We start from the raw sequence: 21,256 nt of genomic DNA, 5'->3' as shown, positions 1-21,256 counted from the left end.
TCAACAGGGTTGATCATTATACTATTCAGAGTTGTAGTGAGCAGAGTTCCCAGTGCGTCAGAGACAAATGAGTCAGCCAGTTAATGTATACACTTCAAATCTCCATCCTTAGGCTCAACATCAGAATCGTTAATGAACATTTGACTAAAAGTATACTTGGACGATTATGTTAATGTGAATCAAAGCAACAATTAGTCAAATCACAAGAGAGTGCTATATCTTCTCGCCAAACAAGGTTTTATTATAATTTTTAAGAAATCGTCTTTGAAGCCAATTTTAAAAATAATATGTGAGACTCAGGTCTTTTTCTTCTAGATTCGGGTATAGTTATGCGAATGTATACATGGTATAAGAGGCCAATTCAATTACACCTACTAAAATTTTTGACTCCAGCAACTAAATCAATACTTAAAATGATTCCCTTTAATACATAAGACAAATATAATCACGGGTAGAAAGGTCGTCATATCGAGGAGCGTTTAGTACAGTGATTTTGTCATAGTTTGGATAAGTTTGACATGACGGTGTTAAGTCTCTTTGATGACAATCAATGCAAAAATGTAAACATTGGGATATTTTGTAAACGGAACTTCTGATCATTAATTCAAGCTGGTAAGTACCTTTGTATAAAGTAAATATGTTAGTACATCCAAAGTTGTATCATATGGTTAATGATTTAACACAGAACAAAGCTTGCGTATGTCAAAATTTAAAACTTGCTAATTGGTTTATCGTGCATAAAAAAAGTTATTTTCTTACAGTCTGTTACATCACATATATCTTCGTGATATAACACTGCGGTCAATTATTCTGAAAAATACCTACTTTTGCAATCAATTCAAAATTACTGAAATATCTGTGTCATGGTTTGGTTCATTCGTGTCATGGTTAAGTTTATGTTCGACATGGTTCAGTTGTGTAATTCTTGTCGTGTATAATGAAGAGTTACTATCAAAATTAACAAAAATCGTTCCATTTGAAACACAAAAGGACACAAGAACGCACATACAATGTAGTAATATCTTATAAGTAGATGCAATATGATTGCCAATGATATAACTATCCACCTGAGATCAAATGACGTAGATCCTTAGCAGCTATTTGTCATCAAGAGGCCTTCAACATTCAACATTGAGCAAAACCATATTTCTAAGCAAGATATAAAAAGCTACATCAACATTCAATGTATAGGAATTCCAATTAGATAACCATCAGCCTAATTTCTGTCCAAAATAAATAGCAAAATATGATACACAGTTACATACGATATTCATGGCATTACAGACACTTAACTTGAGACAGTATAAACAAATTATTGCGGAGTAAAACATGATTGCGGAATCCCCAACCTCTCCTTCGCCTTAACCATGCAACATATGTAAAACTCACCAGATCGGGTTCAAACAAAAATATCAAGTAACAGAAACACTAAAAACACAAATAAAATACTGATGTTAAGTGGGACCTAGTTTCAAACAAATACCAAATGATAAAAAGTCATGATTCTTAGATAGCTTCTTTTAAATTTCATGATGGAATTTTGCTGCAAATATTGTGATCATCTTTGGATTATGTCTAGCAATAACGATATATACTCAACACTGTAGTTTCATTGAATAGCATTATATGAAACAATATTGAGAGGATCCTATTTTTCAATATTTGTTTCTTAATTTTTAAATCTTTTATTGCCGCAGTCATATTTTAAACTTGAATCCTAAAAAACTAATTAAATAATACTACGTTTATTTATTCCAGCAGCCATGCAATTTTTGACCAACTCCGAAGATCTACTCCTAAACATAAAAGTGCAATCGTAAACCCATATGATGGATTTGCACATGGTGCTCAAGGAATTCGTCAGTACCATAAAAGAGCATGTTATGATATCTAAAAATGTCATTATCTTGAAAATGAGACAATATATCGTTTAAACTTTATGAATGCTAGAAATGAATCAGTATCACCAACAGCTTCAAATGACCCGTCTAAAGGAGCAAAATGTCCAATTCAATGCATTTGTGTAAAATTTTGAGACTTATCGAGTTAATAAATAAAAAAAAAACAATTATGAATTTGACTGCGCTGTTTTTATGCTCAACATATTCATTTACACAAATTGAAAAAGAAGTGATAGACTACGAAATCATGAAAATATAAGTTTTTAACGCAGACACCAAACAGGCATTCATAAGTGCTAACTATTGTGAAAGGAAGGGTTTTACACCTTTAATTTTAAAAACATATTTACTGAATTTCAAAGTTTCGACTTACCAAAAATGGTCAGAACCTAGTGACGCGACAAGTTGTCCTATGTCATACCTTACTGTTTTACGCTATACGGAGAATAGTTTGATGGTTTCAGATCTCTGGTTGTCTCTGTCCAATTTATTTATCCATTTTATAGAAACAGGCAGATACAGAGTTTGGCCTATTCAATGTTCCTATTGTTGAAGAATTCATGTTTGTGTTGTTGGTTTGCTGTCTCATTTATGTATTTTCTGCGTCATCTTACATTTGATATTACATAGTAAATTGAAAATCAAATAAGCAAAAATAATAAACGGCAAATATAGATAGCATAAAAATATCATTGAATGTTCCAAGAAGTTCAAATGAAGTGTACTTGTGAAATACACAACAAACTTCGTCTATTTTATAATGCATTCTGTCCTATTACAAACGATGATTTTTTTTCTAGCCAGGTCAAAATTAACAGTTTAAATGTACATGTAGCAGACAATATAACACGTGTTTCTATGATTTTCAATCCTTTATTTAGTCACATTTAATAATATACCACCTCATACTTAAAACTAGATAGCAGGAGTTTTTATTTATATTACATAAAAAGTAAAATATTTGAAGTAATTTAAGGATACTATACACGATATAAAAAAGAAGATGTGGTATGATTGCCAATGAGACAACTATCCACAAAAGACCAAAATGACACAAACATTAACAACTATAGGTCACCGTACAGCCTTCAACAATGAACAAAGCCCATACCGCATAGTCAGCTATAAAAGGCCCCGATAAGACAATGTAAAACAGTTCAAACGAGAAAACTTACGGCCTTATTTATGTAAAAAAATGAATGATACTTTTATACAATATTAAATGAAAACGATGCATTTATACAATATTACAACGATTTTTATTGAATCGTAATAATAATTGATAAACTTGAACATTATATCGGTTTAAATCCAAAATTGGGTGTGATCTTTCATATTTTAAATTCGAAATTTGAAAGTACTTTTTATTGTAATTTCACCTATTATAGTTTTAAAACCAATAAATTTTGAAACTGTTGTCCATGTCACGCGTAACTATTCGGTTTCGTAAATGGTTGAAGAATTATGATGTCCTCTTAATATCTTTTGGTTGGTTTTGTAGTTGGGTTACTGTATCATGGACCTATTACCCCACATCTCCTTTTATTCATCATAAACTGGTTCAAAATTTAAAATAAAGAAAAACCAACACATGTATAGTTTTCTACAAAAAGAAAATAAATAAAAAACAAAAATGACTTTTTGACTGGCTGCCACTTTTGAGTAGAAGTCTTTAGCTATTTGACTAGTGATGCCGCTCATGATATCCCCGGCAAAGTCAAGCATGGAAATATGGAGAAAAGATTTTATGTGACACAGAAGCAACGCTTTGTCTTTTTTTTGTAAAATTATATCGGAAGCTAATTTAAAAGAGCAGTGACTTTTAAATTCATATCGTAGAAGTAGCATTACATGTTTAATTTACGCTTTGACGATTTCACCCACTTAATTTGGTAAAACAGGCTTTTTTCTTTCTCAGGCAGTTAATATATAGTGTAACTTCGTTCAATAACAGGCGCTATCAATCAAATTTTCAGTATTAAAGTGACACACATATATATGTATTTCGATCTAAACCATGACAATCTTGACCAAAACCATGACGAATTTCTAGACTCTTAACAGAACCATGTCAATCGCTTAACCAAACCATAGCAATTCCGATATCTTGCTTGTTCTGCGTTAATTTCGTGAAACAACAATTCCAATATAGATCGTTTGACCTCCGATACAGATTTAAGCATCTTATTTGCTTTTTGTCTGCTCGTGAAAATAGAACTGAGGCAATAGTTTTGGGAAGCAACATAAATTAACCATGTCAAACTTAACCAAACTATAACAAAATCACTGTTCTAAACGCTCCTCGATATGACGACCTTACTACCCGTGATAATGGCAAAAAATGGCCCCAGATTTAAAAAATAATAAAAATGTAAACTGATCAGAATTTTTCTCAATACACTATATGAGTCAATGACTTTAAAACTTGTTTTTACAGTTGGAAAGCAGGTCACGGTTTGACCCCAAGTTTATCAGCAAACAATAGAGTCACGTGACCGTAAAAATTCAGTAAAAAACCGGACGAGACAAACCTCATTTTAACTCACTATATTGTCGTAATAAAAACTTATTGACCTAACTAATCTTGAGTATCAATAGTTTATTCTCGTCAAAGCTCACACATCAAATCAAAGTCCTTTATTCTTTATTTTATCTGCAAACTTGGAGTTTGGATGAAAATTGTCAAGTCTCCTGATCGAAAAATATAAATATTTACGAGGAAACTAAAAATGATGGGCTGAATTTAAATTTAATAAAGCATCTCATTAAGACAAACACACGATATGAATATCTCGGCAATAGAATGTTGGATACGCAAACGTCAAATTGATTTCAAAACGAAGCGGTGGTTTTTCTGCCGATTTGTGCAAGTGGTTATCTCCCCTTAATATCACCAGTCAAATATAAAAACCCAGCAAAATGCATAAAAATTGAAAAAGGAGTTTACTTTACAAAAATTAGAAAGAAAATAAACGAAACTCGATTTATAACTATGTTATGATATGCCAGCTTTAGCTGGCACTTATGGTAGAAGCATCGTTTTGGGACAAAGAACGATAACTCTTGCTAGACGACCCATCTGAAAAGTTTCGTCACTCTCGTTAAATCTCGTACGATTATTTTTTTTAATGGCGGCCGAATTTAACGTTTCAACGCGATCTTGAAAAAACGGGACAAATCGGAATAAATTCGATGTTAAATACAATGTGAATTTTTATTTTTTTGATAAAACAAGAATTCAGAAATTTTCGTAACTTGTGTATTTAATTTAAATTTTATTGTACCACCATGACCACGGAAATTACCGAAGTTATGACAACAACATCTGACGCCATGTTTCGTCTGCTTCGACATTCCATAATGTCAGTGAGGTCAAAACAAATAACCTAAATTACCACAGGTACTTCATTTAAAAGTCAGAAAATCATAATTAACGATAACATATTTAGCGTAAAAGTTCCGTCCAGCCATGGGAACACAGATAAAACCTCCGCAAGCAATACATTTCGATTTTTTTAAATGGCCATGCGGCATGCGGGGTAAACTTTGGTTCACTGATTGACCATGTCTACTCATGTTCATCTGCCGCACAATTTCCCACATCAAGGAACAGTGATAATGGCGTTGGTTATACTGTTGAATGTGATCACGGTTATTCGTGTAGCCAGTGGCGAATACAGAACTTTTCAAGGAGGCCCCGCTGACTGACCTGAAAAAGGGGGGGGGGGTCTCCAGTCATGCCCTACATAATCAACAGGGTTTTTTCCCACTAAAAGGGGTGGGGGTGGCGCCCCCACCCAAGGATCTGCCTATGGCAACAGACTAATTCAAAAATTATCAAAAGTTTGAAACACAGAAAAGAAATATTCAAATAATTGACAATACTAATTCTGGTACTTCTTTTGGCAAACTAAACTCTCAACCAATCTTTTCATTAGATATCTACCTTAAAAGTCCAAGGAGATGGACACTGTTTTGTTCTCTCTCTCTAAGTTTAATATAAAAAAAAAATTGAGACTTGAGTCTGAGTGGTCCATTTAGTACTGTATATATTGTATGCTCCCATATTGTCCAAAACTAAATTTTATGGGAAGATGGGGTTATAATAGATAACCCATGAGAATACCATGACTTTGAAAGGTATATATGCAGGGCAGGTTACTTTGAAGTATGTGGGCTACATCCTTTAAAATTCAAGCTGCAGCAGTGGCTTGATCATAACATTTTCAATCTACCAAGTATCTTTATCACTATGTCACTATCAGGTTCACATTTCAACCTATTTAGCAATACACACTTTGGTTATATAACATCACAGTACCTAAATTGCACCTACATGTATTCAACAAAAAAAGCTGCAGAAATAATTCAAGCTTTCTTTCACCATGTGAAGTTATATAATTATCATATTTTTAAAAAGAGAAAATGAAGAGCAAGATGTGGTATGATTGCCAATGAGACAACTGTCCACAAGAGACCAAAATAACACAGAAATTAGCAACTATAGGTCATCGTACAGCCTTCAACAATGAGAAAAATCCACACCACATAGTCAGCTATAAAAGGCCCTGATATGACAATGTAAAACAAAAATTTACTTTGTTACCAGCATCTTTTTATTAAAAAAAATAAGCACAGAATGGTTCATAAAAAAAAAGTTGGTGAAAAAACTGACAATGTAGGTGCAATTTGAGTACTCTCATGTTAGCAACTTTACAACTACAAATTTATTTTTAGGACCAAAAAAAAAAAAAAAATCAAACCTAAAGGCAATAAATGCTTCCCCATGCACAGCCTGATACAACAGGGGTACAGATGTATATTTAGAATATAAATAACACCATTTTTTTTTTATCATTTTGTCAGTTGAAATCAAGCATATTTTAATTTTTGTCCCTTCAAACTTCAATATGGACTAATTTGAAAACAGATATAAGGTCAGTAATATTGTTTGCCTTAAATTAGTGGAGAATAAAGGCTTCTTCTCCTGGAGAAGAATCCCAATTTGAAAAAAATGGCTTAAAATAATTCCCTAAAAGACAACTTCTTTCCCAAACAGTGCAGTCTCATTGATAATTGTGCATGAGTACAAACTGAAAAACTCTCATTTAAACAAATTTCTTGCCTAAAATGACTATGTGTGCACATTGTAGGGTCTTTTTATGTATCATCACTGAAAAAATGGGGTATTATTTTAAAGCAGGGTTTGACTCTTGGAACTGGGTGTGTAAATTTCAGTCAAAATCATGGTTTATTTTAAATTTCCTAATTTGATGAAAATGACGCATATTTTCCCAATAAAAAAGGGCAGAGGTAGTTTTGAAAAAAGCCAGCAATATCACTCCAGGTGATCAACTCAAACATGTCTATTCTGCAGCAGTCTCTAACTACATATCTCCTTAATTTTATATGATAGTCCTACAAATATATTGAAAATTTGTAGATTTTTTTCTTTCTAGCTTCTCTCATGTGAAAGCAGTACCTTTTTGGTCACTATTTATGTGTTGCATCTTAATAAAAATTGTAACACTTTTTAGTGACTGAACAGGTTAAACAAATACTTCTCAAGAAACAGAAAAAGAAGACAACTTGGAACAGCATCAGCCATGCCAGTATATGTATGAATAAAAACTCAGATCAGAATAGCATGGACAATATGTTAGATATGTGTCCTTGTGAAAGGTAAGGAAAGTTATCAATAATTCTGCAGATAATGCAATTTTTATATCTAGTGTTATGTGCATTTTTAGTTAAAATTTTCACACAATAAGTGAAACATTCAAAAAGGTTTTAAACTAAATTTTGATTACTGAAAGTTTCAAATAATGGCAAGTGTTTTATTTACAAATAACTAATTAAATTGGAAAAAAATCTGATGACGCACACTGGCGCATGTCAATTGTGAATATACTTACCAAATACATTTTTTTTATCATGATACTATCAAGGAGTACACATCACAGGAAAAAATGCACAAATTACAGATAAAATAAATAGTTAAACCATACCTTTTTGCGTGCATCTCCTTCAAAATCAGTATTAGTTGAATCTCTATACTAGATGAGTAATAATCAATAAAAAAATGGTATTTTTTTTAAGAAAAAACAATAGTTTTGGTAAAAACCACCCCAAATATGTTGTACCATAACCCCAAAATCAATTTGAACCTTCCTTTTGAGTATTGAACCTTCAAGCACAATTTCATAGAGATCCATTCACTTATACTAAAGTTATTGTCTGGAAACCAAATGTGTCTTCTTGAATACAGAGACATATGTATAATTGTATTATATGTCCGTTGAAAACAACTATGACATGATTAAGCATTACTCGAAAGCAATTGTATTTCCCATTTCCATTCTCAATTTTATTTTGCATGAAAAGTAATCTAGCAAAAAAATATATGCAACTGCAAGAAATGACATAAAACTGACTCTGAATTAGTACATGAAGTTGATGTAGAACCCATAAACTGATAAACTGAAAATGATCAGGAATACAAATTTTTGTTTTGTTCGAGTTGGTTTTTTTTTCATCAAAGCCCTTCTGACAGCGCTATCAATATAAATCATTTGGTTAAAATCTAACACTAGTATTAGGGTTCATCATAACAAATTGGCAAATACGACCGTATTTTCACCTAAAAAACTACTGTGTACAGACTTACCTGTGCAGTTTGGGATGTTTTAAATGTTTTACACATACATGACATATAAAAGATAAATTTATTTTGCATGTCTGAAAGATAAAATCGTTTTTGGTGAAAATATGGAAAAAAAAAATTTTTTTGTCCTCTGCCTAAACAGTTATTTTTTTCATCAATTTGGAAATTGAATATTATTTTTAACAAAAAAAAAAGTACCATACCCCCTCCTGCCTTTTGAGGTTCAATGAAACATTGAAACATTGATCATTCCCTAAACATTTTCCATCTGCACTTTTATTTTATTTTAGAAAAAAACTATATGTTAATGTAGCCTAGGACTTTCGTCCTGAACATGCATGAAATATTTGCCACTGGATGTTAAGCAGCCAACAACTAATCAATATACATAGGACATTGTCTTGGTATAAAGCTGGCATTTAAGGTAGCGCCTTCCTCATATTAATATAAAGAAGAGATACTTCCCTATTTTTCAGAGAAGGACTCAATGTAAAAAAATAAAAGACAAAATATTACTGTTACAGTAGTAAAAATAAAACAATTCAGAAATGTGGATAATGACACCTACATCTACATGTAAAATTAAAAACCTAGCTTTATTGAAAGAAATTATATCTGGCATATGAAATATACTACATGTAATTTGTATATGTGGGATCATTCCTAGCAGAATTTTTAAAAACACTTCTGATTATATTTAATGCAATAAAACATAGTTTATACCCTTTCAATAATCTTTCTGAAAATTGATATAATTATTAAATGAATAGTAGATCTACTGATAATATATATATATATTATATTCTATAAAGTGTGACCAAGAGTCACAACAAATTTCTTCAAATTAAGAGAGCCTTTAAACTCAAGCCTATGTTTCTTAGTTGAACAAAACATACAAATAAGGGATTATAAGTTTTATACCAAAAATATTGACAGAAATTCTGTAAAAAATATGCTTTAAATCTTAAGTGAAAGTGACACAATTTTGAATTTCAGAATCATTATTATTGTAAAATTAAACTATTAGATTAGCTTGCACAGTAGCCCTTTGTCTTATTTCTCAGGGTATTTTATAAGATTATGAAAGTATTTTTTTGGAAAAAATGGGGCTTCTTCTCTTGAACAGGTTGCTGTATCATATTTATAAACAAAGTATTGTATATACTTTACCAGTTTACCTGAATACTAGTAAAAGAAAATGCAATGAAACTGGTGGGACAAATTTTGTGCATTTTACTTCAATAATGATGAATGATGCTTAAATTTGACCAGAATTTGCCATTTGAATAAATTCAATTTTGTAAGAACACATCTCTTGTTTGGCTGACTTGGCTTGATAAGCTAGTTTTTGCTCTTATTACTTTAAAATTGAGAATGGAAATATAGCTTACTAAGTAAAGAGATAATAATATAAGCAAGATTTTATTAACTGACCTTCATTTCCTTTTTTTCATATGTTTTTTTCCTACAGAATTTTCGTTGCAATACATTTTCTATTGCTATTTTTGTTCTTTTAGTAATCCATACAGTAGCCAGGCTATCAATAATTTGTCAGATCTGTCAGAATTTACCAAGACGTTTAGCTTTAAACGCAATAAAGAAGAACTTTGTTTGTTGCCTTTGTTGTTTCACTTTAATTTCCAATGTGTAATTTTTTACTATGCACACGACCCTCACACATATTTTGTTATAAAAGAGGGACGAAAGATACCAAAGGGACAGTCAAACTCGTAAATCTAAAACAAACCGACAACGCCATGGCTAAAAATGAAAAAGACAAACAGAAAAAACGTTCATGACGTATGTTGAAAAAAGAAAACAATGTCACCGTCAATTTGTGTAGGGGATCAAAAGGGGTTTTAGTTACTTTGAAATACAAATATCCTTTGGAATTGTGAAAATCCACAACTTTTAATCAAAATTCATTCATGTCTTTAATAAAATCAGTATTTTAGAGTACTTAGAATCAGGTACAATGAAAAGAAGCTACTCTTCACTGTTTTGAAGTAGAAACGTAGCTAAAACCAGTTACAAATTGACATGGCTAGTGGTCACTAAAATTGATGTATAAAAGTAAAAAATGATGGCTTCAAAACAGTGTGTAAATTTGAAATAGGTTTCCCGGTTTCATTAAATATTATAACCGTCCTTTTCTGTATTTGGATACGCAAACGTCAAATTAGGAAAAATCGATTTTTTTTTTTAAAACGGACAGGATAAAGGAATAGCAATAACAAGCTATTTTTTGTAATGTTTGTATGTCGTAAAGAAATTACATTGGTCACAAAACCTACAAATTTTAGAATTGTATTATCATAAAAGCATGACAAGCTGCAAAACATACTTTGAACGTCAATCTTTTAGCCGATTGATTTGGCGGACTTTTTGACGTTACAGACGACTGTAGCGCCACCTAATTAATTCCCCCTGCTATTGTTGCTGATAGAGCTTGACGACAACGGCCGTATCGAAGGACTTGCTTTCCAGCTGTTATCTAACAAAGAAAAAAGGTTAAATAACGTCACAATGGTAGGTGCAAACGACGTCATAACCGGGAAATTGAAATTTTGACAAGTTCATGCATATCAAACTCTTAAGGTGCATTCACACGATACGATTTTCTGTTCGATTTTCCATTCGACTTGGCACCGTCGCACAGGTAAATCGTACAGCGTTCTGTTCACACGATACGATTTTCCATTCGATTTTCATCAGATTTGAACAAGTGCGTTTTTTATGTTTCTAAACGCAGTAACTTCCGAAATTATCATAATGCGCAAGTATTATTAAAGTTTTAACAAATATTATTGAGTTATTTATTGAATGGTGATTTGATAATGAATTTCCAAGGACTATTCCTAAATTCTCCAAAATATTTGTTTCGTCTAGCCATTTTTTTTTTTATGTATAACTGAACCTTTTATTACTTCATCAGATATTTTATATTTCTTTATTATTATTATCTTTAATACATATTGCACTACCATAGGGATCGTACTGGCCGTAATAAATGTTTCTTCGCAAACCTGTAATTTCCGTTAAGACTAATAAGATCCAAACTTGGCGAAATATTTATCACAATAAAGAGTGTAGTATGAGTTATAAGGTTACCTTGAAAAATTTTCGGCATGTAATCTCTGTTTTCTAAATAAACACAGTTTTGAAAATAGATTCTACACCCAACTTATTGATATCGGTGTAGAATTTAATTCTAATACAACTTCTCTCTTTAGATACACGTATAATTTTATTTACATGTTCTAAATGCTAATTGAATGAATTAGTGGTGTGACACCATACTGAGGAACGTTACCGTTTTACTCAAGTCAAAAATCGAGCACATGAGTTATCCATTACGATATTATTTTCGTTGCAATTTAAGAAATGACTGAAAAAGACTATATAATACAATTCAATTACTAATACGCAATTCTCTGTCGACATGCAGTTTTCATAAACAGTAAAATACATTAAGGTCAAGTTAAAGTAAATGAGCTATGTCACAGATTTTTGTAAAGGTTGGCTCGTTTAGCTACAACTAAATATGGAAAAAAAGTAAAGCATTTATGTGTTTAATTTTCTGAAACATTACGAACGTTATCCTTTTAAAAAAGATGCACATTTGTATAGAAACCACATTAAATAGACGAAAACGTACGTAAATTTGTCATAAAATAATTGAATCGCCAATTATCAATGCATAGATTTTTCTCAAAATTTATATATTTTTGATACATATATTTCCGTTTTAATGATGTAAAACGATAACACAGTTCAAAGTTTAAGATTCAATTTCCGTCTTTCTACATGTTACTATGTGTATGATGAGAGGTTTCCGCTTCTCCGACATTTACCTCTTTTCTATATGTCATGAATTAAAGTTAAACAAATTTTTATAACTGAAAAAAACTTTTGACAATCATGTAACTATAAGTTTTCAAAACTATAAGATTAAAGCTAATTGATTTCCGCCTTCCCCGATAGGAGAGACTTCAGCAAAATAAGTCATTCTTTTCCTGACATATTGTCGCCAATGGAATCTTCCGGTTTTCATTGTGATTTTGTGTTTTTCAAAAATCATTATAATATTTATTTCATTTACATATTTTCTTTAGAAATCCGTTTTATGATCCATCCTATGTTGAGTCCTTCTTTAAAAACTTTTGATACTAGTAAATTTTTAAAGTTCTAATTTTCCCACGGTTGGAAAAGGCATTTAAGCATGGTTCTTAAAAGTTGAAAAAAAAATTCTGAGCATTTTGAAGGAAAATGATCATGCTGTCATACAACTTAATATCATATTTACCTTTCTGAGCAGCACGTAAGAAATACGCCTTGCTGCATAAAAGGCCTCAGCTCGATGAGTAATAAACACAGGAAGAGAAAACATTTAGTGAAAACGAGACAATATAAAAGTACTGACGTACTGTTAACTCGGAAGACTCCATAGATATTGGTTTATTTCTTCGTCTGTCTACTTGCATAGTGCTTGGAACTCCTCAACCACAAATACTTGAACTGTATATTAAATGGAAGGGGGGAAAGGGTTCGATACATTGTTTTAATTTATGTTGGTTTTTTTTTGTAATTTTGAGAAGAAATATCGGGCTATTGAGATCATAACAAAATTAAAACTGGTTCTTTTTATTTGTTTCGTTGTCTAGTATAAACATTAAATGAGGTTCTTCGCGATACATGTATTATCAATTCTTCTTCGTTCAGGCCCGTACGCTCCACAGAGAGTCAAATTGTAAACAAGCATCATACGGATTTATATATCAGAACTCGTTCGTTATGTCCGTGCGTGCAGTGATGTAAAGCTTGTACACAGGGAAAAAAAGAGGTTAATTTTGATTGGTTAATTTCCATTGATGTTTTTTTTAATATGCAATGAAATGTCATGTGAACTTTTGTCTATACATGTAGTTCTGGAAAGGATAAAACTTTACTCATGCCAAGCATTTTTTAAATTTGAAACTTAGATAGATTCTGCACATAATTTCGACTGTAACTGAAAATCGAAAAAAAATGCATGTATCTGTTTTATTTTCTGAAATAGTGAAGTACACCTTTCAAAACAGATGCACATTTGTATAGATATCACATAAAATCGGCGAAACACGTTCTTAAATATGTCGGCTTAGAATAATATAATCTCCAATCACCAATTCATATATTTTTCTTTAACATTAATATGTTGTTGTCAGATACATCCATTTCTATTTTCAGATATAAAATAATATTACAGGTCAAAGATAAGTTTCAATTTCGATTTCCGCCTTAATTTGTACGTGTCCTAATGAGAAGATGGACCGTGTTTCTAGGAATTATCTAATTCTTCCGCGATAGATGAGGCTTTTGAAAAAGAATTCACTCTTTTCCTGTATGTACAATAATTTGGATATATATATATACTTATAAGTAATGGAATTTAAGTTAATAGACTTAAATTCAGTTATCGCTGGGGCCTCTTGTCAGATAGTGTTTCATCTTTTAGCTTTACCAATATGTATGACGTAATATTCTGTGACGTAATTAAGTCTTTTACAGAAATTCCTGGAAGCAAGCTGTTTGAATTTGATTGTTAGCGGAAAATTTGTAAAAAGCTATCTTTAATTCTAAAGTAGGGTTAGTATGGTATTGTTGACGTGTTTCATGCATCTGATATCGTTTAGCATTCTTAGGAAGGAATTTCATTTTAAAGTTTGTTTTTTTACCAATTTTGGATATTCCAAATTTATATCGCCACGTGGCGAACACATGCGACTAAAGCATGATATAATATATTCTTCGTCTTACATCGTTATTTTAATTTAACAATAGAACTTATGAGTTAGGATATTGTTCAAAGTTTTTCAGATGTATAGTAATGATATCGTCCTTATTTCTTAGTTAGTTAAATTACAATTTACGTAGTTATAGACTGGCTTGATACCGTGTGTGCGTGTTGCACATTGTTGACAATGAGTTAAGATAGTTGTTTTGATTATATGTTAAGCTGGTAAAGAACGGCTGTGTGATGTATTACGCTGTTACAGATAAGTAACGGTTATAGTTTTCACGGCTCGGCTAGATCAGTGAAGTAAATTCGGCATTATATATAGCAGGAGGCATGCGTTTTGTTTGGCCCTTGCATATTCATCAAGTTTTCCTTAAAAGGTAGCCATGGTGATATGTGTCTAGATCTTATAAACAAAACAAATATCACTATAAAAGATATTAACGGACCATGTGCGCGGGGCGTACACCGCTATGGGGCGTAAGGACGTTCACACTTTAGGGCGAATGCACCTTATTTTGAACCGGAAGTGAAGCTTTTGTTACAATCATCAAACTTAGTTCGAAACTTGGAAATCTTACACGGAGTCGACAGATAGATGCCCAAATCGTTACGTTTAATGATAAAGAATGGGTCTAGAGTATATCAAATATTGTTAAGTACCCACACGAATACTTTTCGACACCTTCAGGTCACTAGATCTTAAAACTGATCTGTTGATTGATTGATTGCTGGTTGTTTTACGCAGATCTTAAACTAAGCCGAGGGTCGGTATTCATAAAATATACAATATATGGTTGAGATCAATATCAAAACCTACTATAATGTCTCAAAACGGTCACAGCTAAACTATCTTGTAAATGTGATTATTATGTGCGTTAACACTCGATTGTGTATTGATTTTGTAAAGCTATTACTAAAATGTGATTAAGAAACATTTGTTAACATTTACTCTTTTGAGTTGTAGCACAATGTTGAGAAGAACAGCAAGAAAGCGTAAAGCCAAGGGTCAGGAAATAGCACTCCCGAGGAACGCCACTACAAGGGCAGAGATACTAACTACTGGATACCAGACGCAAACATCCATGTCAAGGCCATCACTACTTTTAGGTCCCACTAGTGCAACTGCTAGCCAACAGAGCACCGCATCAGCAGATACCCATACTGTGTCAAGTCACACATACATCCCAGACAATAACATACCAATGCAAAATGCAGGTAATCAGTTTATTAACTTGACACCGGTATCTACTAGTACACCACAAATGTATATACCACAGCAAATAGAAGGAGTTAATAATGACATTGCAATGAATGTACCACAAAATATAAAAGATAAAATTTATAAAAGTGAATACATCGATATGGCTGTTTTATTAGCACAAAACATGCAATCAGATGCTAACACACAAAAGTTAGTGGTAAAAAATGGGCAAATTGTCATGCAGTCCGCTCCAAACTTGTCTAAAATATTTGGCATTGAGGTGTGGACTACTGCGTTTATTATCTTTACAAGCATTTATTGTACTCTTCATCCTGGAAGATTTCAGGAGTTGCTAAAATACATGAGTGTAATACGTTTAGGTGCCAAACGTTGTAATAATTTAGGTTGGAAGCTTTACGACGAACAATTTCGTTTGCGTAAAGCCTTTGACCCTACTGGTTCCTGGGCTGTCATTGATTCGGAATTATGGTTAATATATATGAATGATAGTACAGAGAGCAAGAACGGTAGTACTTCAACCAATTTGTACACTGCTTCTAACTTGAAATGCTATACTTTTAATTATGAGGGTAGTTGTTCTAAACAACCTTGTTTTTATAGGCATGTTTGTATGCGTTGTGGTGCAGGTCATGCTGTTATAAACTGTCATAATGGGCAGACTTTGGCTTTGCATAATCAAAGACCTACTTATGTTAATCCAAGATTCAGGTCACCTAGACCTCAAACTCAAAGCAGATATAATTTTTCATTTAGGCAACCTGGTTCATACCCTCGACAGAGACCTGCTAACACTTTTATGGGACATGGGGCATACCCCCATAAGAATTAAATGTTTAGAAGCTTGTTTGGTAAGTTACCCTGACAAAGTGGTTGCTGCTGAAATTTTATTTGGTTTTTCTCATGGTTTCAGACTTCAGTATACAGGCCCTCGCATTCATTCTTTTTCAAAAAATTTAATTTCAGCTGTACAAAATAGTGATGCAGTTTTATTCAAGTTGCAAGATGAGGTAAATCGTGGTAGAATGTTAGGACCTTTCAAAGTTATGCCCATTTCAACCCTCCGTATAAATCCTATAGGTCTTGTGCCTAAATCAGACAGTAGTTGGAGACTTATAACAAATTTATCGTTCCCGCCTGGTGAAAGTGTAAATTCGTATATTGATCAAGTATATTGCAAGGTGAATTACACGTCATTAGACACTATTTTGGAAAAAATTTATGAATGCGGAATGTCATCAGAACTGGCTAGAATTGATGTTAAGTCGGCTTTTCGGAATTTGATAGTGAATCCTGCTGATTTTGATTTGCTTGGAATTAAATTCAATGACCACTTTTACATTGACAAAGCTCTTCCTTTTGGGTGTTCGATATCGTGTAATTTATTCGAAAAGTTTGCAACGTTCCTGCAGTGGCTTGTTGAAGAACGTAGTAAGTTACATACAGTTGACCATTACTTAGACGACTTTATTTTTATTGGTGCCAAATCAACTGGCCATTGTGGTATTTTAATGGAGGCTTTTAGCAAGGTTTGTAATGAATTGGGGGTTCCTATTGCACAAAACAAAACAATTGGGCCTGCTACAGTCATTCCCTTTTTGGGTTTTCTCATTGATACTGTTCGTATGATGGTTATTATTCCTAAAGAGAAATTGGAAAAACTGCAGTATGAGTTGAGTTCTTTATTACAGAAGAAAAAGATGATGTTGAGAGAGTTGGAATCTATCACTGGTTTAATGTCTTTTTGTTCAAGGGCTATTCCTTCTTCTCGAGCTTTTATACGTAGGTTTTATGATCTAATTGCATCAGTTAAGTGTAATAAGCATCACTATAAGGTTAGAATAAATAAAGAGGTTAAAGCTGACGCGACGCTTTGGTTGCAATTTTTAAACGATTTCAATGGTCAGTGTTTTTTCCCTGAAAGAGTTTGGTTATCAAATGATATTCTACAGCTTTTCACAGATAGTTCTGGCAATCAATTTTTAGGTTGTGGAGCTTTCTTTAATGGTAAGTGGTCTCAGTTACAGTGGCCTCAAATTTGGTGTTCATCACCCATATTGATGAATTTGGCTTTGCTTGAGTTGATTCCTGTTATTCTTGCTTTGTATTTATGGGGAGATTTGTTACGTAATAAGAAAATTCGCTTTAATATAGACAATTTAGCTCTAGTGAGTATAGTTAACAAGAGAACTTCTAAGGACAAGCAAATAATGAAACTTATTCGCCCCCTGGTGTTGTTAACCATGCTTAATAACATTCAGTTTGCTGCTGTGCATATAAAAGGTTCTGAAAATAAAATAGCCGATGCCATTTCTCGTTTTCAGATGGATCGTTTCAGATGTTTGGCCCCAACAGCAGATACTTACCCTGCTCCAATTCCACTAGAATTTATGACTGTCATTTTAGACCTTTAGTAACCAGTTTGATTGAAAGTTCCATAGCGCCCAGTACATTGCAGATATACCAAAGAGGGCAAGCACTTTTTTACGAGTTTAGATCTCTCTATGGTTTAATGAATACTTGGCCTATTCCTCTTTGTGAGTTGTTAAGTTTTATTGCTTACTTGTTCAAGAAAGAATTATCACATTCAACAATTAATTGTTACGTTACTGGACTGGGATTTTTTAGTAAGGCAAACAATTATGAGGATGTTACACAAAAATTTGTAGTTCGGAAGCTTTTAGAAGGTATAAAACGCTCAAGGCCTAAGAAAAATGATTTACGTTTACCTATAACCAGAGACATGCTGAAATCTATTATTTTTTCTTTAGCGTGTGTTTGTAAAACTCGCTATGAATTAAGTTTGTTTAAAGCGGCCTTTTCACTTGCTTTTCATGGTTTATTTAGGGTAGGAGAATTGGTTGTTACTAATAGTTTACAGGGCCATACATTACAGATATCAGACATACATATTGTAAGTGGTCTGCTTCAAGTGTGCATTACTTCGTCCAAAACAGATCAGTTGGGGAAAGGTTCAAACATTTGGATTTATCCTCAGTCAGATTTGAACATTTGTCCTGTTAATTTGGTCAGTGAGTTTATTAAGTTGAGACCCCCCGTTTTAGGTCCCCTTTTTTGTCATTTTGACGGTAGTCCTTTATCTAGGTATCAGTTCGTGACTTTATTAAAGAACGCTATTGATTTGTCTGGTATTGATAAAACCAGATATAGTTCCCATTCTTTTCGTATTGGTGCAGCAACCACCTTGTCAATGGATGGGGTATCGGATAGTGAAATAATGAGGTTGGGTCGTTGGAGTTCTAATGCTTACAAGGGTTACATAAGAATTTAGTATCATTTATTTGCTTTAAGTAGTTGATTGTATTTGTATTATATATAGGTATTGTAGGTGATCCTGTAAATGTCTGGATAGTAGGATCATCTATAGTCAAGCACGCCTTTGTGACAGCTCGGGATCGGCCAGGTGGGGTAAACTTAGGTTTAGGTCGTTTGAATGCCTCATTTTGGTGGCAAGGCAAGGGTGGCATGCTAGTCAGACATGTTAAAGGTCAGCTCAGGACAATGAAAAAATATGAGGATCCTCCACATTTTTTAGTATTACATGTAGCTGGAAATGACTTGGGTAGTTCCAAGGTGGGTTTTTTGCGTAATGAAATAAAGAACATAATTCGTTGGATAATGAAGGAATTTCCCAAATCTAAGTTGATATGGTCTCAAATTTTGACAAGGTTGAAATGGCGTCATTCTGATGATCACAAAGCAATGGACTTGTGTCGCTATAGGATTAACAACTCTATTGCCGCCTTTATAGTTAGCTGCGGTGGTTACTACATTAAACATCCAGATATTCATGCAGATCAAATTTTTTTTGAATCAGATGGTGTTCACTTGTCATCCTTAGGAAACGAATTGTGGTTGAATATCTTACAGGGTGCAATGGAACACTTTATACAATTCAAGAACTGTGCTTCCACTTTTCCTTGTTAGTTATATATTTTATGACATACGTCACCTATCTGACATTTATCTATCTACATATACATCTATCTATATATATATATATTATGAATAAAATACAATTATAGTTACAATCATTTATGATATAAAATTACAGATACTATTAGTTTAGGATATATAAATACAAAACTATCAATATTTGATATACAAATACTTTACAATCTATATATGATATAATAATACAGATGCAATCATCTATGTGTATATAGAACTTGTTGTTTTGGTAATTTTGTATGTTTCTTTTTACTTAGGTTTGTATATATTTTACGACAATTGTTCGATAATCAATTGATTATCTATCTAATTATCTGGTTCACAGCTTTGCAGCGAACCGCCTTTTTTATGGCGGTTGACAGAGTCTCTGTTTTCCTCCGTCAATGTGGCAGAATTCGCTGCATAGAATCTTAATTTTAACTATGACATTTTAGGTTTTTGGATAATACAGACTACACTTGTGTATCCCACGGTGTTTTCTAAATTTGAAGCACCCGTGTATCCCACGGTGCACCTTCACATTTTAATATATCTATCTATCTATCTACAAGGTTGCCATATTATCTTCGGGTAACCAATCATTTATCTATCTACAATACATCTATTTACAATACATCTATCTACAATACATCTATCTACCTATATATATATATATATTATTGGATCTATATTATGAATAAAAGCTGTGGCCAGATATCGCCAATCCATATATGCATTTTGTTTTTAATGGCACCATCTGAGATAATGGAATTTAAGTTAATAGACTTAAATTCAGTTATCGCTGGGGCCTCTTGTCAGATAGTGTTTCATCTTTTAGCTTTACCAATATGTATGACGTAATATTCTGTGACGTAATTAAGTCTTTTACAGAAATTCCTGGAAGCAAGCTGTTTGAATTTGATTGTTAGCGGAAAATTTGTAACCCACCCTCCCACTCCTTTTTGTTCGAGATACTGCTCTTTTGCATTTATTTTTCAGATTTCTGTCCGTGGCAGTGGTAATCCAGATTAGACTCGGATGATCTTGACTCGTTTGCTGTTCAGACGAAAGACTTTATTTGAACTTTAATCATCATAAATAGATGCCCGTAAATGGCAGAATTCGCTGCATAGAATCTTAATTTTAACTATGACATTTTAGGTTTTTGGATAATACAGACTACACTTGTGTATCCCACGGTGTTTTCTAAATTTGAAGCACCCGTGTATCCCACGGTGCACCTTCACATTTTAATATATCTATCTATCTATCTACAAGGTTGCCATATTATCTTCGGGTAACCAATCATTTATCTATCTACAATACATCTATTTACAATACATCTATCTACAATACATCTATCTACCTATATATATATATATATTATTGGATCTATATTATGAATAAAAGCTGTGGCCAGATATCGCCAATCCATATATGCATTTTGTTTTTAATGGCACCATCTGAGATAATAAACTGTTACAGTTGTTTTTATAAATTACACATTCAATGGAGAAATTTATTGAAAAAAATTCATATGATGATACATTGTTGTCAATCAAATCTCCCGGTCGACCTTTCATTGTGATTTTGGTCCGTGTAACACTTATCAATTCAAAGTTTTAAAAAGTTTTGAAATTTTAGATTTTTGGAATTTTGATCAAAGTTTTAAAATATCAAAATTTCAAATTGTGTTAAAGGTTTAAAATTTTGAAATTTTAACCAAATTATTAAAATAT

At 32.6% G+C, this 21,256-nt stretch overlaps 1 protein-coding gene across 6 annotated transcripts; it reads left to right on the top strand.

Annotated features, from left to right (window-relative positions):
- Positions 1-13,996: 13,996 nt before the first annotated feature.
- LOC134707625 (uncharacterized) lies at positions 13,997-20,925 on the top strand. Of its 6 annotated transcripts, none has more exons than XM_063567569.1 (3): positions 13,997-14,188; positions 15,312-15,562; positions 16,323-20,925. In XM_063567569.1, the coding sequence occupies exons 2-3, from the start codon at positions 15,316-15,318 to the stop codon at positions 17,978-17,980; spliced, it is 1,905 nt and encodes a 634-aa protein (XP_063423639.1). In that variant the 5' UTR covers positions 13,997-14,188; positions 15,312-15,315; the 3' UTR covers positions 17,981-20,925. The 6 variants fall into 6 exon arrangements, with proteins under 6 accessions (XP_063423639.1, XP_063423642.1, XP_063423643.1 ...); XM_063567572.1 differs by having other exon boundaries at positions 13,997-14,193; positions 18,907-20,925; XM_063567573.1 differs by having other exon boundaries at positions 13,997-14,193; positions 18,916-20,924.
- Positions 20,926-21,256: the final 331 nt, after the last annotated feature.

This window comes from Mytilus trossulus, chromosome 2 (genome assembly GCF_036588685.1).
Source record: "Mytilus trossulus isolate FHL-02 chromosome 2, PNRI_Mtr1.1.1.hap1, whole genome shotgun sequence".
In the NCBI taxonomy this organism is placed as follows: Eukaryota; Metazoa; Mollusca; class Bivalvia; order Mytilida; family Mytilidae; genus Mytilus; species Mytilus trossulus.
Note: the sequence above shows the minus strand (reverse complement) of the source record. Positions and strands in the feature narration are given on the sequence as shown.